The following is a 27119-nucleotide window of genomic DNA, read 5'->3' on the forward strand; positions in this document are numbered from 1 at the left end:
GCCAGATGGGGTTTTGGGCTCCTAGCTTTGGCCTAGTCCACTGTAAGCCATTGAAGCCATTTGGGGAATGAACCAGCAGATGAAAGATCTCACTCTGCTTCCTTCCCATCTTTTATTCCTCCATATCTCCCTCTCTGCCCCTTTGCCTTTCAAACAAATAAAATAAAAATCATAAAATCCTCATCTCTTACCCCATTTTTACAACTGGAATAAGGATCAGTTATTTTCCCCATCCTCTTGGGATTAAAACAAGTGAGTTATTTTAAACTAATTGTATCTCATGTCTTTGAGGCCTTGGAGGAGTGGAAGATTGGTTTTACATATTTTAAAGGCAGAGTTACATAAATAGGGAGATACAGAGACAAAAAAAGGAAAAGTTGGTTCACTTTTCAACTGGCTGTAAAAGCTAGGACTGGGCCAGGCTGAAATCAGGAGCCTGAAACCCCCTCCAGGAGTAGGCAAGCACTTGGGCCATCTTCTGCTGATTTTCCAAGCACTTTAGCAGGAAGCTGGATCAGCAGTGGAGCAGCTGGGGTGAGAAGCAGCACTCATGGGATGCCAGCATATCAGACACACTTGCTGTGCCACCCTGCTGACCCTAGTCTTTGCCTCAAGTTCCAAGTGCCGCATAGATTCCTTGCTAATCACGAGCAAGGCCATGTCTCAGTGAGTCTTTGTGGAAAGACAAGTCCATCTCTCAGTGGAGCAAGAAGTGCTTCCATTCTATTCTAGAAAGAATTCTGTTAAAGATCTCAAATCAAGGTCTGTTATGTAGTTATTTATTCCATAAGGAAGCATTCAGTGCCATTACAAATGAGACATATAATGAATGTCTAATTGATAAACAGCTGGTGGACATGTGCGTCCATGTCCTGTGGAGGAGCATCAGTTCTTGTTTACTTGCCCTGTGTCTTAGCACTGAAAAGGAGCCGTCATGTCTTCTCAGCTGCCCCAGGTTGACCAGCTGCTCGGCATCCCAAGCTCTGGGATATGATAGAAAAGGATTGAGATGATGAAAAGGCCCTCATCCTGCATGCGGACAGAACCCTTGAGTTGGCTCTGTGGGTTTCTCCACAGGAGGTGTCCAACCTCTGCTCAGACTGGTGACCTTAGATTGAGACGAGTCCTGGGCAGCCTTGCAGAGTCCAGGATAACGAGGAAAGCGAGAGCAGGGGACATTTGTTCAGTCTTGCATCGGTCCCTGATTGCCACAGTACTGCTGCTTAGCAAACTGCCCAGAAACTGTGGGTGGGGAACAGAGCTATGCTGTCTTCCTGTGTGTGCGGCTGGGGCAGGGCAGGGATGGGGCTGGGGCAGGGCTTGGCTGTGGGCATCTCCCCTCCTGCTGGGAGCTCAGGCTACCCATTTTGGATTTTCAGAGGGCATGCCCAGTGGCATACGTGAGCTTCATGCTTCTGCTCACTGGCAGCAGTTCATGGCTGTCAGCCAGCACAGGGTATGTGACTGAACCCAAACTTCACCTGCTCTGGGTGGGAGGAATGGCAAAGGGTTCCTTTGAGCCCTCTCTGAAGAGCTGCATTTATTTTCATTAAAACCAGGAACAGTTTATTGTTATGTCCTTCCTACATGATTGGGCACCAAATTAGTATTTTTAGTTTTTAAGCATTTATTTGAAAGGCAGAGCAGGGCCAGGCTGGAGCCAGGTGTGTCCCGTGAGTGGCAGGAATCCAGTCATTTGAGCCGACACTGGTGTCTCCCAGGGTGTGCAGGAGCTGGGAGCTGGAATTGAGAGCAGTGCCAGGACTTGAACCAGGGGCTCGGAGGATATGGTATGTAGGAGTCCTGAGCAGTGTCTTAACTGCTGTGCCCAACACCTGCTCCTTGGTTTACTATTTATTTTTCAAAATGTTAACGATAAGAGTAGGGTGCAATGTTGGGTCTGTAATTCCATCTTCCACCCTGGTTCCTGTGCTTCCCACGCTGGTTCCCCACATTCTTCCCAGCAACCCTACAACTGAGCTGTGTTGTCTGCTGTTGTGCTGTTCTTCCTGTGGTTGGGGGCAAGAGTGGCGTGGAATCAGGATGAGGAGAGGAGTAATGTACAGACTGGCAAGACAGACCAGCTGGATTTGATTCTTTGTAGGTTTTACCTACTTATTTTTTCTTCTTAAAGATGTATTTATTTTTTATTGGAAAGGCAGATTTATGGAGAGGGGAGACACTCCTTAAATGGCCACAATAGCCAGAGATGAGCTGATCTGAAGCCAGGAGCCTCTTCCAGGTCTCCTGTGTGTGTTCGTATTCCCAAGGTTTGGGCCTTCCTCTGCTGCTCTTCCAGGACATAAGCATGGAGCCGAATGGGAAATGGCATAACCAGGACATGCACTGGCACCCATATGGGACGTTGGTGCTTGCAGGCGGAGGATTAGCCAATGGAGCCATTGCACTGGCCCCAGGTTTTTACCTACTAGCCGTGTGCTGTGGACAAGTCACTTACGTTCTTCATGCCTCAGTTTCCCCTTCAGTGAAACAGGGAAAATAACAGCTCTCTAATAGGGTTTTTGTGATGAATAAATAACTCTCTTATACTTGGCTTGTAGATTGCATTTTATGGGTGCTGGTCATTGTGATTCCCATTTTACAGGCAAGGAAACTGAGGCCCAGAATAACTCTGTGTGTTACACAGCAAGTGAGCAGGAATACAAGGATCTGAGCCAGACAGACTTCGGTTTCTGTGCTCGCTGCCTTCCTTTCTGTGTTGAGCTGCCACAGCCACTGGGACTTTCACACACGGGTCCTAGGAAATGTCTGTTGGGAATTCCATAAGCCAAGAGGATTATCTTCATGCCCATCAATGGGCTTCTGCTGGTGCCTGGGCACAAGAGTGATTCAGGAGCTTGAACTACCCCCCCAGGAACCTGTCAGACTCTCCCTACCTTGCCTATAGTAAGTGTTCACTCAAGCCCTGTGCTTCCGTGACAAGTCTGTGGGAAGTAAATGCAGGCACAGTCCCAAGTCTCTAGCTGCAGGGACATTTGTTGGATAAAAATGGAACCCCAGACCATGCCAAGGAGCCCATCTGTCATGGGCACCTCAGAAGCAGTCACTTGCAGAGCACGGCTGCCATCCTGCTGGGCCAACCCTCAGCGTGATGACCACATTCTGGACACGGCTGGAGTTGACACAGGAACCCTCACCCCCAAGGCTGTAAGCTCAGAGAACTTCCAGAGGAGGGTCATTCATCCTGTGGGCAGCAGCTGGAGGATTGATGCAGGAGTGTTCAGAGCTGCAGGTGCAATGGAACCTTTAAGCAGGAGAACCCAGGCACAGCTAGGTGATCCTTTATGTGTATGCTGCAGGCACCCTGGGAGACCAGCCAGCTAAGAGAGTTTGTTTTCAGAGCTGGGGAATGCTGAGGCAAGTGGGAGGTGTGGTTGGCTCAGTTTTTCAGTAGCAAAGCTGGGATGGGGATCAGCTAAAGCACCCTGGCCAGTCCTCCTGTCTCACTTCCCTAGAGAGTTGTCAAACGTTTGTTGTGTGCCAGCTGTCGCCCACCTGTCCCTGGGGAGCCCTAGAATGGCAAGTTGGTGTTGATGAGCTGATTCCCCTGTGGGCACTGCCACCTGCTCTGTGTTCTCATCTCAGCTCTGTTTTTTACTAGTTGGGCAACCTTAAGCAAGGTAAGGGACAATTTCATCCCTCAGCTTCCTCTCTGATCAAGTGGGTGTGGTCATGGCTCAAACCTCATAGATTTATTTACTTGACAGGTGGAGTTACAGGGAGAGAAGTAAAGAGGGAGAGAGAGAGAGAGAGAGAGAGAGAGAGAGAGAGAGATCTTTTGTTCACTGGTTCACTCCCCAAATGGCCACAATGACCAGAGTTGAAGCCAGGAACCTAGAGTCAGGAGCCTCTTCCAGGTCTCCCACATGGGTACACAGTCCCATGGCTTTGGGCCGTCCTCTGCTGCTTTCCCAGGCCATAAGCAGGAAGCTGGATGGGAAATGGAGCAGCTGGGATGTGAACCGGTGCCCACATGGGATCCTGGTGCATGCAAGGTAGAAGATTAGCCTGTTGAGATACTATGCCAGCCCTGCCAACACCATCGATTTTTTTTTTATGTACTTATTTGAAAGAATGACAAGGCACAGTTGACAGAGGGAAAGAAAGAAACAAATACACCCTCCATCTGCTGGTTCATTTCTTAAATGGCCAAAAATAAGGAGCCTGGAATGCTACTGCGGTGGCAGGGGGAGGGTGTTCCATATGATGACAGGGAGGGGCCCAACCACTCGGGCTGTTGTCTCTTGCCTTCCCGGGTGTACTAGCAGGGAACTAAACAGAGCAGCCAGTATTCGAACCAGCATTGCTCCCACATGCGATGTCAGGGTCACAAGCAGTGGCTTAACCTGCTGTACTACCATGCCACGCCCCGCGTTGTGATCTCGTCCTGAGCAGTCTGACCCCACCTGCATTCACTTACCTTCCTCAGGCATCTCTGCGGAAGCCCATGGGCCTCTGGATCTCCGTGACAGCAGACCGGGAGGAGCAGGCACAGCGTGGCTGCATTAGTCCCTGTCCTGCCACCTGTTCCCCGTGTGCCACCTCAGCCCATCTGCCCATGACAGCAGGGGCCGTGAGGAGGAGCCCCTGGCCCTTCTTGCGTTGATTCTCCGCGGGGCAGGAAGGGGGCTGGTGTGTGGTGTGACACTCTCTAGCCCCCTGCGTTGCCACCTCAGATTACAAGGACTGAGCTTCCTTTGGCTTCCGTTTGCACGGAGGGTGTGGGGGCCTGAGAGGGCTTGCCAGGATAAGCCTCGCCCCCTCGTCCTGTCTGTGTGGTCGGTTCCAGCCCGTGTCTTGCTTCATCTCTGCTCCCACCGGAGTTCTAATAGGAGCTCTGGTGGGTGCAGAGACAGAGTCCATGACAGTGCCCAGGGGAGGGCTATGGGCAGAGCCGGGAAGGGTGAGCAGAGGGAGCGAGGGAGGGAGAGTGCCTGCCGTGCGCAGGGCTTGGCACTGTGCAAGGTTCTGAGCAGGGGCAGGGCACTGCCGAGCGAGGCAGCTCTGGATGCTGCTGGACTGTTCCGATGGTGGCTCTGGAAGGGAAGGTTCCTCAAAACTGGGTTCTTGGGGCGGAGTGTGGGTGGGTGGGTGCAGGAGTCGGAGATGACCCTTCTATGACCCGCTCCAGGAGGCCAGAGCTGAGTCCTCCACCTTCTGCAACCTGCACCATGGGAATTCACAACAGAGGTGCTCCTGGGGCTTGGCCTGACTCCACACGGTCAGCAGCTGCCCCCCCCCACACCCCTGGAGCTGCCCTAGTCCTCAGTGCCTGTCCCCAGAGAGGCCCAGTTTCCACCTTGCGTTCTTAGGCTGGCTGAGATGGGCTCACCCCTTTCCTATGAATCTTCTAGGTCCTTGCTCCAGGGTGGGGTCTTGCCCCCAGCACCAGGATTAATCTCAGAACAGTGTTGTCTTCCAAAATCAGTGCCCTCGGTCCTAGCCAGGGGAACCTGTTACAGGTGATGGGCAACAGTTGGTCGGAAGGCTGTGGCCCCGTTCTAGCCCTAAGCAGCAGCAGCTGTGCCCTGCCTTAGCTGTGCCACCTTGGATTTCCTGCCAGCAGTGTGGAAACTGTAGCCCTAGAGACTGTTCACAGAGCTATGCATGAAAAGCCTACTGTGCACCGTGCTGGTAGGGAGCCCCACTGTCCAGGCTATGAATGGGCCCCAAGCCCCTGCCCTTCTGAGGAACCACCCAGTGAGGGCCAGGGTCTCTACCCCTATGGGTGTTGGCAGCAGCAGGTTCTGCCTGCATGGTCACTAAATAAGAATAGCTCCCGACCAAAGAGGCAAGAATTCTATACAGGGCCAGATGGAGAGCTTCCAGGCTGTGGTTTCTATCCCCACCTTGTCTGGGACCACGAGGGCTGGCAAAGCAGACGGGCAGGGTGGCGTTGGCACTGCTATCCCAGGCCATTCAGGCAGGAGCAAGGGGGACCTTGTACAGGTGCCTTGGGGAGCAGACATCCAGCAGAGCTGGTTGGAGCCAGGCATGGTCTGGTTCTTGTTTCCCAGGGACAGGCTTGAGCCCTGACTCGGTTTGTGCTGAGTGAAGCAGGGGTGACTGGAGATTGTGTGTGTGTGTGTGTGTGCGCGCGCATGCATGAGTAATGGTGGGGTTCGGGGGCACTGGGGCATGTTGGCATTCAGCATGCGGACGTGACAAATGTGCAGAAGCATCCGGGGAGCCGTGGACGCTAGCGCCCGGCCACAGCGATGCTCACCCAGTGAATTGTTGCTTTCATTCCCCAGGCCGCGACTTGGCGAGCACTACCCTCCCCGGCTACCCTCCTCACGTCCCCCCCGCTGGACAAGGCAGCTACTCAGCACCCACGCTGACAGGGATGGTGCCTGGTGAGTCTGCGCGTGGGCAGCTTTGCAGCGGGCAGCTGAGGGAGGCTGGATGAGGGGGGCGTTCCCCTCACCACAACCCCAAACAGCCTTGGGGTGACCCTGCTGAGGGTGGACTTGCATAAATCAGGCAGAGGTCTGAGCCCTCAGCCTCTGTTCCCTTGCAGCTGGGCCTGTGGTGGGGTTGGGGCCATCTCGCAGCTACACTGGGGAAGATGTGAGAGAGAGGGCATCCCCGGACTGTCACTCAAACAGCTCCTTGCTGACCATGCGGGGAGTCTGAACGCAGAGCGGTGCTTGGCCCAGCTGGAGGTCACCCAGCCGGGTGTGGGGGAGGCCTCTTCCCACTCTCTGTCTCCCACCCACTCAGCTGCATGACATAGCAAATGGAAAGCCCATGAGACAGGTGCTGCTGAGGCCTGGGTTCTTGGGGTCAAGGACAATGGGCTCTAGGTAGACAGGTTGTCGGCTGTTAGCTTTGTCACTTGATTCTCAATTGAACACCTGTGGCCCTGGGGACCTGAACCTCTCTGGCCAGTGTTGTGTCAGGTGCGTAGTGTTCGGGAAGGAGACTAGTGTGTGTCCTGGCATGCTGGGGTGGGGACAGCATGCCCTCATGGTACTGACTGGCTGTGGGTCACACGTGTCTGCGATGATATCCCAGGAGGAGAAACAGGCTTCTGTGGCAAGCACCTGCCCTGTCTCCTGCTCAGGTCATTCCCAGGGGCCCAGGCCCTATGGCCCCCTACCCTGTACACATTGCTGGCGTGCGCTCTCTCTCTCTCTCTCTCTCTCTCTCTCTCTCTCTCGGCATTGAGAAAAGTGCAGCCGGCCCTCTGCTTCTTGGAGGAAACTGAGCTCAGAAAAGGGCTGAGGTGTGCCCAAGTCATCCAGCAATGAAGAGATTGGGGCCACTTCCCACCTCCTAAAGGCCAATCGGGCTCAGCCTTAAACTCAGGCGTCAGGACCGTGCAGTGGGAGCCTCTCCTTAGAGACCTCTCCTCCCATTGGTGGCTGCCCCCGCGGACCAGGGAGGGGGCCTGTAGGGTTCTCCTTCCAACCCACCCCCGAATCTAACCCAAATTGGACCCAGGTGGGCACTGCCAGGTCCGAAGGCTAGCTCCAGGTATTTGGATGTGTGGGTGAGTAGAGAGCTGGCGAGGTGAGTGGGCAGGGGCAGTAGGTGGGGTCACACTGGCAATGGGGCTCACCCTGGTATACTTGGCTGCGGGGACCCGGATGCTCAGCTATGTCCTCACCTTACAGGTTGTCTCCAAGATGTATTTAATGAGGTAGGAACACAGAGCATATTTCATTTAATGGCTTGTTAGCTTGATTTATGACTTCTAAATCTGAGACATAGGGTAGTTGGCCTCCATGTGCACCTTGCCCTGGGCCTGGCCAGTGCCGAGGAAGCCCGCCAAGCTTCCCTGGCAGAAAGCCCATCTTAGCTGGGGGCCAGCGTGGCCTGCAACCCTGAGCATGGCAGGGCTGCCTCCAAGCTGTTCCTCAATCTTGCTCTGTGAACTGCCCATCCATGTCCACATCATTTTGTAGAAGGCAAAGGGTTGTCCCTGATGCAACTAAGCTGATATGAGGTGGGCAAAGGCATGAACTCCATTTTTCAGAAGGACTGCTTGAGGCCCAGGTAAGTCAAAGGGAATTGCCCAAAGCTGCACAGCTCGCAGGTGGAGATGTGAGTCGCTCCTCCAATCATCCAGGAATCTTTAGTACAGGGCTGCCCCATCTTCTCTCTGTCAACTTTGGCTGCTTGGTGATACAGCAGGAGTGGGCAGCAGCAGCAGCGCCCAGCCCTGGCCCCTTGGCATGTGGGCAGGTGAAACGTGAGGTTACCAGGCTGGCCCTCCTGGCTCCCCATTGCAAACTGTTCAAAGGCTGAGTTCAGAGAAGCAGCTGAACTTCCCGTGAGTTTATCCAAACAGAACCTGCTCTCCAGGTTTCCGTGACCAAGCTGCGGAAACAAATGACCATGGGCCTGGCAGAGTCCCCAGCGGAAATGAATGGCGGCGCCTCATTCATTAATGATAGCAGCAAGAATCACGGGTTCGAGCCAGGGCACAGTACAGCCAATCCTGCTGGCAGTAGCAGGGCAGGGCAGCCACAAGGGGTCCTCTGGCATGATGGGGAGGGAGGCAAGCAGACATCTTGGCAGGGGCGGCTGCTACCTGCCTTCCTTCTCTGTAGTCCTCTCTCTCCTCCTCTCCTGCCCGGTGCCCCTTGCCTTCTCTTCTCCCAGTGCTTACTCAGCAACAGGCTGGATGGAGCTTAGCTGGCACCGTCCTTGGCTCGTGTGGCTCGGCATCCCAACTCTGGGGCAGAACTAACCCTAGTGTCTGTTTCTTTGAGGGAGGCTGAGCCCCTCATCTCTGTAGGCGCTGTGTCAGGGCTGTCCCACAGCACAGGGGGCTAAGGCGATCCTGGGCCATCCTGCCACTCCCCACTGTACTCTAGTTTCTGTGGGCAAGACCTGACTCCTCTCCCAGTTTTCGCCTCCCTGATGGCTCACCGGTTCCCAGCATGTCTTAGACTCTTACTCATTAGTGTCCTTCCTCACCCTGCACCACTGCCCAGCTCGGCCACATGGACCCAGCCTATCTGCTGGAGCTGAGTGCGAGCCCCGCCTGCCCCGGGGTGGCCTCTTCCCCAGGCAAGGGGGTGCAGTGCGCACATGGTGGTGCCGGCAGCGTGGCCCTGCTCCAAGCTCTCCCTGGAAGCTCAGCGGTCTCCTGCCCAGTGCTTCTCAGACCCAGCATGCATTCTGGGTACTCCTGACCAGGGTCGTGCCGTCTTGTGCTCTAAGAAGTCATCGCACACTCAGTGGCTGAGAACAGCAGACATGTACCTCTCACAGCGCCAGAACCCACAAGTCTGGAACTGGCATTACTGGGCCAAAATCAGGGCATCGACAGATCCCCCAGAAGGGACCTGTTCTTTTCCTCCTCCAGCTTCGACAAGTGCCTGGCAGTCCTTGGCTTGTGGCTGTGCTGCTCCCACGCCAGCACCTGCTCTCCTGTGTGAGTCAGTTCTCCCTCTTGTCCCATCTTGGAAGGACACACCTACACAACCCTCTCTAAACCCCAACACAGTCCCACCTACGAAGACCCACTGCTTTCCTCTTATGGTGGCTGTGGCATGCACAGTTCCCAGCACACGGACATGGATGCAATGCAGCCTGAGGGTTTCCACTCTGCATGTGTCCAGATTTCTGAATCCTAACTTCGTGGGCTTGGAATATGAGAGGCATTTGTTCCATCGCCTTGGGGCCCAGGTCATAGACCCCAGGGGCTTACAGGCCCAGGTAGAGAAGTGAGAGGGCCCTGTGTCTCCCCAGACCCTGGCAACCTGACAATGCAACTAGGAAGGAAACCGGGAATCTTCTGGGTGATTCTTCCCACCTCCTTGGGGAGGCATCCAGCTCCCACTGTGTGCACCTAGAAGTGAAGGCCTCTGTTTATAAAGGCTCGCTGTGGGACACAAGCAGGAAGGATTGCCCCAGGATGTGCCGGGACTCCGTAATATGCTCATGGCCTGAAAAATAGATATGACATCATTCTGTATGTATGTGTTTGCTTTGACACACAGTTACATACACACACATACAGAGGGAAAGAGGGAGAGAGAATCTGTTTGCTGGTTCCTTCTCTGAGCACCTGCAGTGACTGGGGCTGAGCCAGGCTGAAGCAAGGAGCCAGGAGCTCAACCCGAGCCTCCTGCTCGAGTTTTAGGGGCCCAAGGACTTGAGTGCCCATCTGACTTCTCCCAGGGCTGCATCTCTTCAACAGCAAGCTGGTTTCTGAATCAGAGCCAAGACTTGAACTGGGGATGTAAATGTCCCACCCTAGGACTTAACCACTGTGCCAAACACCTACCCTCCTGTTGACCTTGAACCCTGATTCTGTCATCAGGGGTGCTGGGTGCCCCCTCTGGCTCCAGGGTCTCCCCCTGTGACTACCAAATGCAGCTCCTTGGCCTGCAGATTGCATTTCTGCCACCTGCAGACTCCATCTGTGCTGAGGAAGGCGAATGTGGTACATCACATCAGCTTAGGGTGGAAGCAGCATTCAGGTTTTAATTTTAATCCAGTCCCAGCAAAATGCCAGAAGTTTTGCATTAGAGCCTCCTCCGGCGTCTCAGCCGCTGCCACAAGTTGATTCTTGCCTTCAGGTATTTCTGCAGCCGAACAGATATCGACTTGGCATTTGAAACTCTTCAGGATTCTGGGCTGCAGGAAAAACAGACAGGGAGTCACTGCAGAATGTGTGTGTGTGTGTGTGTGTGTGTGTTCATGCACACATGTGGGAATCGAGGTTCCCATCTTTGAAATGAACCTGTCAGGCAGTCATGGCCCTGCCTCCTCAGAGCCCTACTTCCAGGGCTTTAGGCTCGGGTGCCAGGAAATCCTGGCAGCATCATCCTGCTCCCTGCCCTAGGCTGTGGCAGGGGCTAATGGCTGGGTAGCTGCCAGCGCAGTGGGCACAAAAGGAACCTGGCCCAGTCCCCGTGGCCCTTGGCACTCTAATCACCATGGAATATCGGATACCTACCAAGTAAGTTGCTCAGGGGGCTTATGATCTCTTTATATTATCTGTTGTTTTGGAATATGTGCAGTCACATGTTTTTAAAATTTGTATTTATTTGAGACAGATCACCTATCCACTGACTCACTCCCCAGTTGCTCCCACCAACAGGAAGAAGCCAGGATCCAGGGACTCGATGTAGGTCTCCCATGGGTGGCAGGGACCCAAGTGCCTGAGCATGCCAAGGGTGTGTATTAGCAAAAAGACAAACTCAGAAGTGAAAATTGCACTCAGACCCAGGCAGATGGGGATGTTCAAGTGGCTGTTACATGGAATAGCTGCCCTGCCCTTTTATTTTCTTGAAGACGCACGAAGTGAGGGTGAGGGGTGGAGTGGGAGCCAGTGGCAGCTGGGAGGGGTGTGGAGTGGCTGCAGGGTTGAGGCAGGCTCAGGGTTCCACAGGAGTATGGCAGGAGGGATGGGAGACCATACATGACTTTAGCTGCCTGCAGGCTCGGCCCTCCTGGCTGGCTGCTGGCTCGCTCTCATCCTTTTAGGCTTCCCCCATCGAGAGAGGCCATCTCCAACCCCCAAACATGTCCAGCTCTCCCATCACTATGCCACAAGTGACTGTACCTGGGACTGGCAGCAGTAGCCAGTGTTCCTCCCAGTTCTGCAGCTTAGCAGGGGTCAAGGTTTCTGCAGGACTCACTCCCTCTGGATGCTCCAGGGAGACAGCTGTGCCCTTTTCTAGCTTGTGAACGTTGCCCATGCTGTCCGGCTTGTACCTGTTCCTTCATCTTCAAGGCCGGAAGTTCACATCATACTGCTATCTCTCTCTCTCCCGCCTCCTGCTGCCCCTTACATTCTCCTTTGCCTTGGGACTTAACGTCCCGGGGAGTGGGGATGGGATGAGGGGGCCATTATCACACCTGTCAGATCCCACCTAAGCCAGGCCCCCTTTATCTCTGTCTTGAGCATCATCTTTCCATTCATGGAGTGAGTGTGGCTCAGTGCACACAGCTCATTGTGTATTTCCTTCCTCCTCGCCAGGCTGAGGTCCAGCAGTGTTTGTTGGTCATCAGGACAATGTCTTGATGTTCCCTGCTGTGTCCTTAGCTCCTGGCACAGTGCCTGGCAGCCAGGACACTCAGGACGTAATAACTGAGGGTTTGCCCCAATCTGTTAGGATACCAGCAAGAGGGGTTGCAGCCAAGGGTACAAGGGCCAACCCAGGGTTGGGTGTTGGCAGCCGCAGGTTGAGTGTGGGTTCTGGAGCTGGACCAGCTAGTCTGGATTCACTGTCCTGCTCTCCCTAGCTGTGCAACTTACAACAACATGACTCCTGCAGGCCCTCATTTCCTCCTCTATAAAGTGGGGACGATGGGCATGATGTGAGCCCCGTGTGATGCCAACATTCTCAGAGCCTCCTCTGGCATGTATCAGGTGCACGAAAGGGGTAGTTGTTAGGACAATTCCTGTTGCAACTGGAGTCTAAGCTGGGTGTGATGAGGAAGACAGAAGCCTATTGGGTGTGCCTGGCACTGGCCTGGCCTTGGTGGCAACACACTAGAAGCTCCCGGGCACGGCCCGCACCCCACAGAGCCCCAGAGTCACAGGGAGAGCTGATGAGAAAGGAACCCAGTTGCAAACAAGGGCCCTGCCAGGTGGGATGCAGATGGCTAATACTAATGGCCAGCCGGCCATGGACCTGGAGGAGACGGGCACCTTGCATGCGGGCCAGCACAGATGAGAAAGGCGTCTGGCCTTGGCCGCGCTGTGGGGCATGTGTGGCTGCCGGCTGCAGAGGAGGGTGATGGGACAAGCCTGGTGGCTGGCAGGAGTTGCCAAGGTGGGAATGTGACCCTGCCAGCCCAGGCCAGGCCCAAGGCTGACCAGGAAGAGGAGCTGTGGAGCCAACCATCAGTGAGGGTTTGCACTTGATCATGGCCAAGCAGACATCCAGTTGAGGGTGGGGGGAGTGGTGCATAGGGGACAGCTACAGTCAGGGGGCGAATTGGCCAGGAACACGGGCACAGGGTTGGGTTCAAGGGAGAGAGATGGACACTGTTGGAGGCATGTGATCTGGTCACTGCGAGTTCATGGGCTCTGTGACTCTCAGCTGTGACTCTCAGCTGTGCAGGTCCAAGGGGATAGAAAGGCTTCTAGGGTCCTGGAGGGGCCAGAGGGGCCAGGAGGACAGTTTCTCTGTCTGTCAGGAGTCTTGCAGGCTTGGCAAGCCTGCCACCTCTGGGTGCTCTTGCATAGGCATGGCCTGGACTGGCGAATGGAGTGGGAGCAAGGGGGGGCCCTTTTTCAGCCCCATACAAAGAACCTGCCCCATAGGCTGAGCTGAAGACATGGGAGGGAGCTGGCAGGCCCAGGAGTGACAAAGAGGACCAAGTGTCAGGAGACTGGGTACATTCCCTGAAGGCCTCCCTGGCCCACACAGCAGGCTGGATGGGCATTTGCCCAGGGATTGAATGGCCTAGAATTCTTAGTTCTTCCTCCCTCCTCCCCCTCTGACTTGCTTGCTGAGCCCTCCCTTGAGCTCCTGGGCACTCTTCCTGGACTGGGCCTTTTGCCCACAGATCTGCAACCTCACCCTGGGCGCTGGGGCACACACCTGTTGCTGGTTCTCACCCTTTGCTGCCCTCTAGTGGCCGCTAGCCACTGTCACACTAATAATAAGGCCTGAAAGCAGCTGGGACGAAGCAGCAGGTGGCCAATCATTCCTTCCTTCCTTCCTTCCTTCATCCATTCTTCAGATATTTCCCAAAAGATCCTAGGTCAGGACCTAGCCAGTTCTGGGCTAGATGCAGGGTAGCAGATAAAGTCCCTGCCCTCAACAAGCTCACAGTCTAGTTGGAGATACAGAGGTGAAAAAACAAAAAGTCGTGCCCCGGGCCCAGCGCGATAGCATAGTGGTTTAAGTCCTCACCTTGAACACGCCGGGATCCCATATGGGCGGCAGTTCTAATCTCGGCAGCCCCACTTTCCATCCAGCTCCCTGCTTGTGGCCTGGGAAAGCAGTTGATGCCCCAAAGCCTTGGGACCCTGTACCCACGTAGGAGACCCGGAGGAAGTTCCTGGCTCCCAGCCTCAGGTTGGCTCAGCTCCATTGTGGCTGCTTGGGGAGTGAACCATCGGATGGAAGATTTTCCTCTCTGTATATCCATTTTTCCAATAAAAATAAATAAATCTTTAATTAAAAAAAAAAAGTCGTGTGCCCACCAATGGGAGCGGGTCAGTGCCTGGCCCAGTGGTGATGGTGCCCACGTGCCCTGTTGGACTACCTGGGTTCAGGTTCCAGCTCAGGTCCCTGTTCTGGCTTGCTGTTAGCACAAACCCTGGGAAGTAGCTGGGTCTTGGCCATCCCCTTGGGAAACCTGAATTGTGCTCCCAGCTTCTGGCTCAGGGTATCCCAGCCCTGGTCATTGCAGGCATTTGGGGAATGGACCACTGGATGGGAGCCCTCTGTCTCTGAAATTAATGTCAAACACTTAAAAGAAAATCATCCCTATGATATGTTAAGAGTTAAAACAGATCCCACCAGGCCCCGCGCACAGTGCTCTGCCGTCTGTAACTGCTTGGCCCAGTTGCCAGCTGCAGCACCCTATGAGCCGGCTGCTCCTCCCTGCCCCAGAGGCTACCAGAGCTCAGAGCCATGAGCTCCCTGATGGGCTCACAGCTAGGGAGGGCAGCTGGGCCTGGGGCCTGGCTCTTGGATCTCAGGGTCGGTCACCCAGGGTGCTGGCAGAAAGTGCCAGGGGAGGGGATTGAGTGAGCGGACGGACTCTGGATTCCAAACATGCCCTTCTTGATAGGACACCAGGAAGTCGTCTCCAGTCTCTCTCCCCAGCTTCACTTGTCTGCGTCTGGCCTGTCCTCCTGGGCCCAAAATAAGTACCGCCTCTTACAGGAAGTCGACTGTGCCCCCTGGGTGGGCCCCTTTGTCCCTGCCTGGGGTTTGCCATGTTGGAGCCCGTAATGCTGAGTGGCCTCATTTGCTGATTGCTTCTGGATGATTCCTTCTGGAATCCTCAACCATCCAGGTCCCTCATTGAGCAGGGGCTAGATGGATCTGGGTGGGGTTGGTATGAATATAACTCTGACCCCCTTCCTGTCTTCCTAAAGATTTATTTAGAAGTCAGAGCAAGAGAGTATGCACGAGAGAAAGAGATCTCCCACCTGCCAGTTCACTTTCTGTAATGCCTATAACCACCAGGGCTGGGCCAGGCCGTAGCCAGGAAGCAGGAACTCCGTCCGAGCACACAGTCCCTCTTCTGCCTTCCCACGCACACTAACAGGGAGCTGGAGCAGAAGCAGAGCATCCAGAACTACACTGGTACTCCTGATGTCAGACGTCGGCATCACCAGCGCTGGCTCAACCCACAGCGCTGTCCCGCTGACTCCTGTCCCTCCATCTCTTGACAAGTTCAAGAGCCCAGGACCTGGGATCCCTGTACAGTGGACCTGGGATCCCTGTACAGTGGAACAGGGTTTGAACTCTCCTTGGGTACACCCAAAGCTCTTCCACAATGTGTTTCATTTTTTCGCCTGAAGACGCAGCCACCGAGACAATGGCCCCTGCCGCCCTCTGCCTGAGTTAGTTATTTATTTAGCACTTTTCCCTCCTTCTCCTTCTCAGGGGACTTGCCTCTCGCCCTCATCTCTCATGTTTTTTCTTTCACTCGACTGTCACTGTGATTGTCCTCCTGGGGCTGGGGACACGGGGTGACAGGCGAGGGGAGCCCACGCGGGCCAGGAAGGCTAGAAACAGAGTCATTAACGGGCCCTGTGAAGCCCAGATGTCCCCCCTGAATGCGGGTAATTTGTTTTTAATGAAAAACCACGCAGTGACCCCGAACAAATGAATTTTCTTTATAAGGAGTCTTCTGTGTGCAGTGGCACAAAGAGAGGGCAAAATGGGGAGGTTTGTGTCCAGGGGTGGCAAGGCTGCGGAAGGACCATCAGAGATGCCCCGGGGCATCGCCCTGCAGCATAGAGGGCACGTGACAGTTGGGCTAGTTGAGGTCTTCCCCACCCAGGCTTTTGCCAAGCTGCTTCCTGTGTCATGCCAGGAGAACCTCGCAGGAGCCCGAGCAAAGCCCGGTGATGTGACCCCACTTCATGGAGGTGGACAGCAAGGTTTAGAGGCGGGCATGTGGCCCAGCAGTTAAGACACTGTCTAGGACACCCACATCCTCTCAGAGCGCCTAGCTTTCAACTCAGCTCCACTTCCTTTCCCAGCTTCCTGTTTGTGTAACCCCGGGAGATAGCAGGGTGTGCGCCCTGTGCCCCAGTTGAGGAGTCCCTGGCTCTTGGTGTTCATGTGAGAGGAAACCAACAGGCAGGAACGCTCTCTCTATCAAATAAAGAAAATCCAAAAATTCAAGACACAGGAAAAGGGTTTTGCTGAAGGCCACCAGGTAGCACCGGGTCCAGGATGTGTCGCTGGCAAGGGAAGGGTTTGCTTGGAATTCAACTCTTACAAAGGCTGCGCTGTTGTCCGGACATGGCTCCCTGACCCCGGGAAGGGCATGACGTCATGGGTTGGGACATGAGGAGTGCCCAACCTATCTGAGGGCACCCCGAACGCACAGATTCCTGGAAGGATAACTCCTTGGGAATGAGTTACTGGGATAAAATGGATACAAAGGGATCAATACCAGCCTCTTACAAAATAGGCCACAACATCTGCTAGGGTATAGGATCAGGTCATAGGATCTGGCCACGAAGGCATTGACAGTGGAGTCCCCAACTGAAGGCCTTGGTCTTGACCTTGGGGAAACAGGGACACGTGGGAGGAAGGCAGTGAAGCCAAGTCTGCAGAGGGAGTGTCAGGGTGCTGTGGGCAGCGTCTGTTTTAGCACGTTCTTCACTGAGGCCAGAGATGGCCCTTGTGCAGTCTGGAGCTACACACCCCTCCTGCGTCATGCGTGGCCAGGGCCAAACTCTAGAGTCAACGAGGCTGTGTGCAGATGAGGATAAGCAAAGCACTTGTTCAAGGTCACCGGCCTCTTCCCAGACAGCAGCTTGCCCTCCTGGAGTGACACAAAGCCTAGTGTCTTGCCTCCTGTCCTCACATAGACATGGTATTAACACAGGGACCCCTGAGGCTGTGGCTGCTAAGGCTCAAATCAAGACCCCTGCTCCAAGCAACCTCTTCTGACCTCCATCTGAGCTCAGATCTTGCTCCAGGGCCCTGGGGCCCACCCTGGTCCCTGCTGGGTGCTGCTGGATCTCTAGCTTCCTGCTTAAGCCACTGCAGGCTGATGCCTCCCAGACCTGGCAAGGGTCCTGCTTGGCTTCTTCTCGCGGTCACCCAGAATGGGGTAGTTAGACAGCAGGAAACAACTCTGCTCTATTTCCCAAGGCCCGTTTCCCTCTGTAATTTGTGACCCAGCTAGACAAATGGGACAGTGTTCTGACCATGACCCTGGCTGAGGTCATGAAGCCTCTTGGCGTCTCTTTGGGCCTCTGGCTCTCAGTCCCTCCCACATAGGGATGGTTCAGCCTCCACTGCCTTCCAAAGTGAATTCCTGACAGCATCTGACCTTTCACCCACTCCAGTCCCAACCCAGCATTCCATCAACAAGCAGGAGGCCAGTGGTGGCTCTACAGCCCCCACCTCCCCGCTGCCCATGGGCAGCCACCAGGCCACCCTCTGCCCTCTGCCCAGCCCCACACTGCCCTCTTGGAGACTGGCATCTCTCCCCGCCCCACTTTTTTTTTTTTGGAAACCACTCCTATCTGGTTCCATCCCAGAGGCCTCTTCTAGACACAGAGCCTTCATCAACAAGATCACCGGAAAAATGAGGGTGGATTGTGACCCCCACAGTGGAGAGTTCCTGAGAGTGGGAAGGGCTTCCACTGGCAGATAAACTGCTCTGGTACATCCTGGAGTCAGTGCGCCAGGAGGCTTCTCTGGTCCTTGGATGTGGGATTCTTGTTCATTCAGTCAGTCACTCAGTTCCTCATCCCTTCCTGGATGGACACCAAAGTGCTTAAAGAGATTGCCTGGGATCCCAACACATCCTGTCCAGGCTGGAGCAGAAGTGCCATGACTGGGCGGGCATTGTTGGAATGTGAGGTTCGGGGACTGGGTGGAGACACTTGGGGGACAAAAAGAGAAGATGAGGCTTGGGGGAACGGCAGCGCAGAGGGCTCTATGCCCGGACTGATGGCTCTGGGCTCCCACTCACCCTGGGCCTCTCCCTGTAGGCACTAACAAAGCGTGGCCCTCCAGTCATCTCTGCGGCCAGAGCGGGTGCCTGGCCCGTGTGGACAAACAGGGGGCTTGGTATTTAGGAGCAGGGAGGGGCAGGGAGCTGCATTGAATGGCTGCCTGCTTTGGAAATTTCTATGCATTTGTAATAACAAAATTACCATAATTTGCTCGTTAACGCAGCTAGATCAGTCAAGCATTGTTCCATGGCGGGCGGGCGGCCGCTGCCTCTTCTCTGCACACCCCAAACGCCCCAGCCAGCAGCCAGCCCGTTAGAGTGCTGGAAATTAGCATGCAAATGGTCCTAATTCGGTGGGCGAGCTGTCAAGCAGCGCCTCTCCAGCCTCATCTCCGTGAAGGCCCTGACAGCCCAGCTCCAGCGCCGGCCCACCCTCCTCGCTCCAGTCAGGAGGGGCTCCGAGGGGCACCTCCAGACTGACAGCTTGGAGGCCGCCCTCCCTCCGTCAGCGCCAGCAGGCCCGGCGGCGGACTCCCCGGGGAGCAGGCAGGGCCTGCCACCATGCCAGTCTGGGGAAGGCAGGCGGGCTGTGGGGGAGGCCAGCCCAGGCACCGGTCCACCAGCCCCAGCGGCAGGCCTGGGGCGCTGCATGGTGGGGAGGCAGACTGGGCCCATGGGTCAGGACCTGGGGCACAGGGGCCCCACTGGTGAGTTTTGAGAGCAGAGCACCTGGACACATGGAGCATCTTCCCCCACCTGCACCTGCTCTGCCAGCAAGGTCAGGCCCCACCCTGTCCCACCCTGCCCTTTTTCTTTGTCTCCCAAACCCCTCACCCTCTCTGTGCCTGACACAACTGTGTCCCAGTGGATGCACAGAATTCTTGGGGCCTTGGTGGAGAGTTGGGGGAGGTGGAGAAGGTGTGTGTGTGTGTGTGTGTGTGAGAGAGAGAGAGAGAGAGAGAGAGAGAGAGAGAGAGAGAGAGAGAACAGCAGCCTGGGGTCTGTATCCTGGTTCCAGCCTTAGCAGACCCGGAGGGCATTCACCTTCCTGGCCCTGCATCCAGTAGCTCTGTGTCCTCTGGGCTTCCCAGGGCTGCTGTGAGGAGTGGTGGTGACTAGCATGTCCCTGCTCCCCGGCTGTAGGAGCCGTTTCCAGAGAACAGCTATGTGCGGAGACCAGAGCCAACCCCTCCCTACCCTCATGCTTGCCTTTCCCAGGCAGTGTGGCTGCTGTCCCCATTTCACGGTGGAGAAAACAGAGGCAGTGCTTGCTCAAGTGGCAACACCAAGATAGAGCAGAGTGTTCTCACTGACTCCGAAGTCCTTGAGACAAGACAAAAGACAGGGCTCTGGGCACCAAATACTGCCTCCTCCTGGCAGTGCCTCCCAGCGCAAGCTGCTGAATGGGGCTCAGTTTCTTCAAGGGTGCCACCTTACAGATGGGCACACCCGTAGCACTCAGCACGTGTGGCAGAAAGGAGAACACCAGGTGGGCCTGAGGGCTCCTGCCTCTGGGAACTCTGAGGTTCTTATGTTGGTTCAGGCAGCAGAGGAAAGCAGCTACTGCAGGTAGCCGGTACCACAGGGCTCATCTAGAAGTTTCTTCCAAGGTCTCCCTCCAGACTGTTTCTCTGGACTTCACTCCTCCCTGCTCCTAAGCAGTTGGAGAGCCAGGCTAGGGTTCAGGGTCCGGCGTGTAGTAAGCAGACTGGATCTCAGTCCAAGCTTGCCCCGGCAGCTGGTGGTTCTTGTGCAATGAGCAACCTGCCCATCCCTACCTGGCCGCCTTGCCCCGGCATCTGTTTTAAGGGCATCTGACTGGGTCTTTTTAACTCCCAGATACATGATGAGGTGAGTGAGAAATTCAAAATCCCCAGCTGGCTTCTGGTTCTTTCGAGGGATAGGAGGAAGGCGTGTGATCCCCAAGCTGCTAATATAGCACAGGCCCACTCAGCACCCAGCCCAGAGCCTGGAACAGGGTAGAGGCTCCACCAGGGAGCCCATACAGGAACCCAGGGTACACAGATGCAGGGCACAGCCAGGCCTGCCAGCCTGAGCCAGGGATTGCTCTGCTTTCCCACATGGTTGTTGGAGTCCCTGGTGTGAGACCCAGGAACCTTAGGGCTCCTGGGACCCCACTCTCAGACAGGCTGCTCTTTGGGAAACAGCTTTTGGAGAGCAGGACCCCAGAACCGTGAAGGACCTTGGTCTCCCCTAGTGTGTGACAGTCCCCTGGCCGAGATGGGGTTGGCACTTGCCAACTGTCTTTCTGTAAGAGGAAGAGTTACCAGGGCTCCCCCTAGTGGAGAGTCTGGGTGCGTCGCCCCTTTGTGTTCCCCTGTGTAGAGTGGGAGGTGCCACTCTCATCCCCGCATCCCCGCCAGCCTCACCCAGTCTTTCCTCGGTTTACCCACAGTCCCCACACTCGTGCTCTCTCCTCTCCACATCCTGCAGGTGCTGCTGTTGTTATAGGCTCTGCAGGATGCAAGGCTGTGGACAGGCAGGGCTAGAAATCCAGGCAATTTTCCTTTCACACAGCAGCCCACACAGGGCCTCACCCCATGACTGTCCTCGACTTTGGCCATCTGACCATCCTTAGGGTCACATGACCTGACCCTTGCTAACCTTGTGGCATTAGGCTCCAACTGGCCAGAGGTGTCCATTCTGTGAGTGCATCTATCTCTTTTTGGTTCACTCCACCAGATAGATACCTACTGTGGCTGGGACTGGGCCAGGCAAATCCTGGAGCCATGAGCTCAATCAACAACTCCTCCATGGGTGACAGGAAGTCCATCTCTGCTGCCCCCAGGGTCTGTATTTGCAGGGAGCCTAATCAGAAACAGGAACTGGGAGTGGAAGGCAGGTGTCTAACCAGACCCAACAGTTGCTCCAGGCTGGCCTTTCAGTAGGTACCTGCAGCCACTGCTCCACCAGTCTCCCCACGGTTGCCCTTGCCCCGTCCTGTTTGTGCTTGACTTAGCAGCCAGAGTGAACTTGAATCCGGTCATTTTCTGAATCAGGCCATGTCCTTCCTTTGTTTGCTTGGAGTAGGGGTCAAGATCCTTACGGCATCTCCCCTTCCCTCACTTCCCTCCTGAGCTGCTCCCTCTGGCTGGAGAGCAGGATCCCAGAACCGTGAAGGACCTTGGTCTCCCACCCACCTTCCCACCCGCACTGCAAGCTCAGGGCCTCTGCTGTTTCTGCTCAGGCCTGCGGAGTGTTCTGCCCCCAGGTTCACAGCACAGGCTTGCTTCTTTTGCTTTGTGTTCAGATATCACATCTTTGTGATTTCCTCACTACCACCCTTTCTTCCTGTGTCCTCCATAATGTGTGTCCCTTTTCAGCGTGCTGCCTGGTACACTGGGAGCACTTATCTCTTGGCTCCCCCATTGTCCACCTGCACAGCTAGAACATCAGCTCTCTGAGGGCAGGGACTTTGGTCCATTCCAGAGTGTGGGAGACAGTCCTCGGTCCGCAGTGATGGGTGAATGGGCAAATGGAGCATCTGCCAGGTCTCCTAGCACCCTCAGGGGACGCTCCCACTTGTTCACCTCTCCCCAAGTGGTCCTCTCCTCGCCCACCTGTGGGTTGCTCACAGGTGACCGGGAAGAGGAACTGGCTGGTGAATTTAAGAAAACATAGCTGGATCCAGTGTGGTAGCCTAGTGGCTAAAGTCCTCGCCTTGCATGCGCTGGGATCCCATATGGGCACCGGTTCTAATCCCAGTTGCCCCGCTTCCCTCCAGTTCTCTGCTTGTGGCCTGGGAAAGCAGTCAAGGACAGCCCAAAGCCTTGGGACCCAGCACCAGTGTGGGAGACCTGGAAGAGGCTCTGGGTTCCGGGCTCCTGGCTTTGGATCGTCTTAGCTCCAGCCATTGCAGTCACTTGGGGAGTGAATCAATGGACAGAAGATCTTCCTCTCTGTCTCTCCTTCTCTCTGTATATCTGACTTTCCAATAAAAAATAAAATGAATCTTTTTTTTAAAAAAGATAACTGCCTGCCAGTCCAGCTTCCCTCAGGGCTGCCCACTCCCTGTGCTCCTGGGGAAATCGAGTCTAGGGCTGTGTCTGGCAGAGATGGGACCCTGCCTCCCTGTCCAGCCAGAGAGGTGTGAGGACCATCCCTAGGAGAAGTCCTACCTCCCTCCTCACCCCTAGCACATTCCTTGTACATCAGCGGTGGCAGCTGCCCTGCAGCCTGGCCAGGGTCCGTCTACACCACTTAACCTTTTCAGGAGCTCCATGCTACAGTGCCCTGAGTATGGAGAGATGCCGGTGTGGGTCAGCACACCTCCACCATCGCTGTGCAGGGTCTCAGGTGGCCACCTGCCAGGGCCCACACAGGTGCAGTGAGTTCAATATGAAGCTGGGGGCGGGGATTCTGCAGGCCCTGCACACTCTGAGTCTCAGTGTGTGCCTGAACCACAGAATCACTGTGGCAGTTTTGGCAGATCCTGATGTGTGGACCGGCCTTTGATGAAGGTCATGATATAATCTTTCTTCTGCTAATTTTCTCCCCAAGATGCCTGAAATGGCAATTGACAAGTCTGGGAACAGAGAATTCCATCCAAGTCTCCCACGTGTTCGGGTTGGGGGTCGGGAAGGGAGTTTGGGTAGGAACCCAACAACTTAGTCTAGCACCACTCACTGTCTCTCAGACCCGTGTTAACAGGAAGCTGCCAGAAACAGCTACTGACCCTGGTCACTCGGATGTGGGAAGTGGCCATCCTAACAGGTGGCACAGATACCTGCCCCTGTGTGGATTGTTTGAACCCCCCACCTCTACCCCAGGTGATGTTAAAGTTCAGTAAACTGTAACAACTATTGGCCCCGAGTGGGACCATGTGAGAGAGAAGGACCGGTGGGCATGGAGAGGCGTTGGAGGTGGCACCCCACTCCCAGTTGGCCTTGGGAGGGAGAAGCCTTAAGGGGTGCAGGCACTGAATGAAAGGGGATCCCTGGGTCCCTGAGGCCAGTGGGTGGTGGGGGGAGGGAACCCAGGAGTTCCTCCAGGGTGGGGGCGGGAATGTGGCCCCTGTACGGTCCCCCACAGAGCCCCCAGCTTCAGCATCCACATCCTGACCTCGACTTTGATAGGAGAGATGGTGCTCCCATGCCTGCCTCCGCTCCAGCCTTTTGTGGCCAGCACACCAGTGCCTGGCTGGCCACCCAGGAGGCAGCTAATTTATGTGTATGCTGCCCACTCCTGCCGACTGCGGGCGCTCCGTGGGCAGGGACCGTGTCTGATTCATCTCCACTGCTGCCCCCAGCCCCAGGTCCTGCTGGCTGGGGGCAGGACAGGTGTGTGCAGAATTGAGTGCCTTCCTGGGGCGCCATGGGGCTGGGGGCGGGTAGCAGTCAGGATGGCCCAGCTCCCGGCTCACACACAGAGCCAAGTGCACGCAACGCAGCCGTAATTGCGGAGGTAAATCTTGTCTGGTCTGCTCACCAACACTCGGTGAGACGCTCCATAAATATGTCAGCAACAGCATTAAAATTTGATGGCAGGCAGTGCAGGTCGGGACTAGCACTGCGACTTCCCAGCAAGGTGTGACACCTTCGCCTCTGTCTCATTAGTCAGTGCTGGGACGTGAGGCCTCAGCGCAGGCCCGCTGAGTGGGGGAGGGAGAGGCCCACCCCTGGCTGCTGGAGGGACAGGCCAAGGTCACGGGCAAGGAAGGAAGGTGGCTTTGGGCCAAGAGAAGTCCCAGCAGACTCCCACTCCCCACCCCCGCCGAAGAGAGTCTTGAGATGATCGGGGCTGGAGGGGGTCGACATGGTTAAGGTTGGGGGCTTCATCTTAGCGGTCACCCTGGGTAGAAATTGTCCATGCACCCACAAAAGGGCTTCCTAGGACATGATGAGAATGCGCGGTTCTGCTCATCTCTTGAACCAGTCATGTCTGCCTCCCACCTGCCACAGTCCATTTGAGAAAACTGAGGACAAGTTGAAACTAGATGAGATATGCCCAAAACCACAGAGACAGAATGAGGTGAGGGGTCCTGACCGCTAAAATGAGGCTTCCCTTGCAAGCCAGAACTTTAGATGCTTGCTGACCAATCTCTGGAAATATATAATAATAATGAATTTATTATTATTATTATCATAAACAAGCCCTGGTCCACCATCCCAGCTTTATTGTTTCAGCAAAGTGTGTGCTGTGTCCTGAGGATTGAGCTGGGCAGCCAACACCCTCGTGTTTCTCTAGCAGTTTGTTACCCTAGCAGACCTTGATACATGTCAGGATTGCTTAGTCCTGTGCAGGCTGTAACAGTCACACTGTACACAGGAACTCCAAGGCCACTCAGCTAAGTGACTGCAGCCAACCAGTGCAGTGGCATAGCAAGCCAATTATCTGTCTGTGGCTCCAGCATTCTATATGGGTGCTGGTTCATGTCCCTGCTGTTCCACATCCACTCCCACTCCTTGCTTATGCCCTGGGAAAGCAGCAGAGGAAACCTCAAGTCCTTGGGTCCCTGCACCCGTATGGGAGACCTAGATGAGGCTCTTGGCTCCCAGATCAAAGGTAGGACCAGACTCTGCTGGCTCCCAGCCTAGGAGTTCCCCCAGGATACACATGGTGACAGCCACTGCTGGCTCCCAGTACCCACGCAAGAACTTAGCACCCAGCTGTTGAAATCCACTGACATCGTCCGCAGTGCTGGCTGGAGCTTTCGGAGTTGGGGTTTATCAGTTGGTGTCCCACATGAGCAGGTGGACATCAGAAGAGAGGGGTTGATCTGTATCAGGACGCACTGCATCCTGCTGAAATGGCCTCTGGCTTGGAACTGAGGATTCTCTGCTTGGACAAGGGGGCAGTGCATTTTCAATCTTTGGAGTGCAGCTGGCAGGTGGTAGATGGTAACACACGTGCTGGTGAAGCTTGAATGCCCTTTAAGGCCCAAACTGTAGTCATCTTCCTCAGGAAACCTTCCTGGATACTCAGGGCAGAATGCATTTCCATGTTCCCCTCCCGCCTCTAAATCTGCCTTGTCCATCCTCACCTGCACCCACATCTCTAGCTGGGGAGTCAAAAATCCCCTTTGGCACAGGGAGTTCCTTTGGATGGAGGCCTGGGTTGGTTCTACTGAGTGAGACCACTGGGGACCCGGTAGACACTGGGGTGACTGAATCACTAGAGCCTATCACCTGCGTGCAGGAATCCAAGTCAGAAGAGATGTGATTGAGGTCTTTCCCGGATTTCCTGGAAGAGGTCAGGGAGGCACCTTCAATGCTGGGTGGGAAATGCTACTTTGTGCTGTGCACCACCTTGGCAGCCACTGGTTGTGATGCTGCCACGTCAGAAAGCGTGCTGTGGCTCTCGGGCACATGGACATGTGGTAGTCCAGGAGAATGTCAGTCTGGAGTTTGGATTCTTCCAGAAGCACAGAACAAGCTGATCCCTGCAGTGCCCGGGATCCGGCACGTCCAGCCTCAGGGTGGGGGCCTGCCACAACACATGCGGGTCTTCCAGATTCCAGTGGCTGAGTGGATGTCAAGAAAAGGCACTAAGAGGAAAACCCCAAATCTTCCTTCCTGTCTTCCCAGCCCAACTCTAGTCTCATCCTGCTCTTTGCTGAGCTGTAATTGCAGTAGTCTTTTTTTTTTTAACCTCTTCCTTTTAAAAGTATTACACTGACTTATTTTCTGTGTTTGAATTATTTACTGTCACGTTCTTGTGGAGTGATTCTGGAGTTCTATGGCAGGGAGGTCTGCTCCAGCCTGGGAGAATACCCAGCCAGGGGGACTGCAGCCAGCAGCCTCCCTCTCTCATCTGTGGGTTGTGCCCTGTTCTCTCTGCCCCTAGAATCCAGGCCTGACGTCTCCCTGTTCTGGACCTCATCGCCTGCACCTGTCCCGGCTCTGGGAGGGGCCAGCTCATGGGATACCTGGTGGGCACACTGCACGCAGCAGGGCCTGTGGGGATCTGACAGTCACAGGTGGTCAGGCTTTGGTCTTCTCTGGGAAGAGGAGCTGCAGAATTAACAGCAGGAAGGGAGATCGGGTCATGGGGTAGACCCTGAAGGACCTTGATTGCCCCCAGTTAGGCTCCTGCCCCCCCACAATGTTTGCAGAAGCCTCTGCAGGACCTGGGACCTGTGCCTCCCTGCCCCGGCCCTGACTCTGTCCAAGTAATTCAGGTGTTGTGCACCCCGGGGAGGCTGCAAAGAGTGGCCTGCACATGGCCTTGCCGACTGCTTGGATGTGGCGGGTGGGCAGAGTCTGGGGTCTGACCCCAACTGGAGAGCAGATTAACACTGGACCAGAACTGCTCAAAATGCGCCATTGCACAGCACGGCATATCCCATGACCCAAAAGAGCCAGGGGCCTAGGAAGAAGCAGGGGAGTCCACCCCAGGAGCTAGGCTGGCCTCAGTTGTCTGTCCTGGAACTCAAGACACACCCTGCTTTACTGCCCAGCCCATGTGGCCCAAGCACCCCGGCCTTGCCTTCCACTGAGGGGAGGCCCATGGGGACACCAGCACATGGGGGTTCCCTCCGTTTAGAGTGACTGGAAGGTTCCTTCTATTGGGTCTTTGGAGTGGTGGACAGCAGTTGGTGGGCTCAAGGACCTCTTTTTCACTGAGGCCAGGCAAGACTGCCCCACTGTCCCCCAAGAGGTCCCGAGCTCAGCCCTGCCCTGGTCCAGCATCCCTGTGCTCCCCACTCCACCCCTCACGAGCACTGCCACTCAGCTGTGCAGTCCACAGTGCTCGGCTCCCTCTCCCCTATGCCCACCCTCTCTCTGCGTTTTTCTCTTCCCTCTGCCTTTCTGAAGGTCTCCCGTGCTGCCGGGGAAGAGGTTTTCCCGGCTGCGGATCGATGGCCGGCATGCGGGGCTGTCGGGTTGACAAGGCCGACCTTTCCCAAGCTCAGGTTTTCGTCATGCCCTTGGGAGCCCGGGAGGTCTGGCTGTGGAGGGAGGGCGTGTGAGGAGCCTTGGCCTTCCGAGGGGCTGGGCTACAGGGTGGGCATTCATGGACAGCAGAGGGAAGGCCTGGGAGGCCACTTATTCGAA

General features: G+C 55.5%; 1 protein-coding gene across 2 annotated transcripts in view; it reads left to right on the top strand.

Moving 5' to 3' along the window:
• Positions 1 to 27119, top strand: part of PAX5 (paired box 5) — a 158373-nt gene that overhangs the window by 119852 nt on the left and 11402 nt on the right. For both annotated transcript variants that reach the window (XM_004580976.3, XM_036496781.2), the window contains exon 8: positions 6276 to 6377. In XM_004580976.3, the coding sequence (XP_004581033.1) occupies positions 6276 to 6377 (102 nt within the window). The remainder of the gene's footprint in view (positions 1 to 6275; positions 6378 to 27119) is intronic.

Source organism: Ochotona princeps, chromosome 14 (assembly GCF_030435755.1).
Source record: "Ochotona princeps isolate mOchPri1 chromosome 14, mOchPri1.hap1, whole genome shotgun sequence".
NCBI classification, from domain to species: Eukaryota; Metazoa; Chordata; class Mammalia; order Lagomorpha; family Ochotonidae; genus Ochotona; species Ochotona princeps.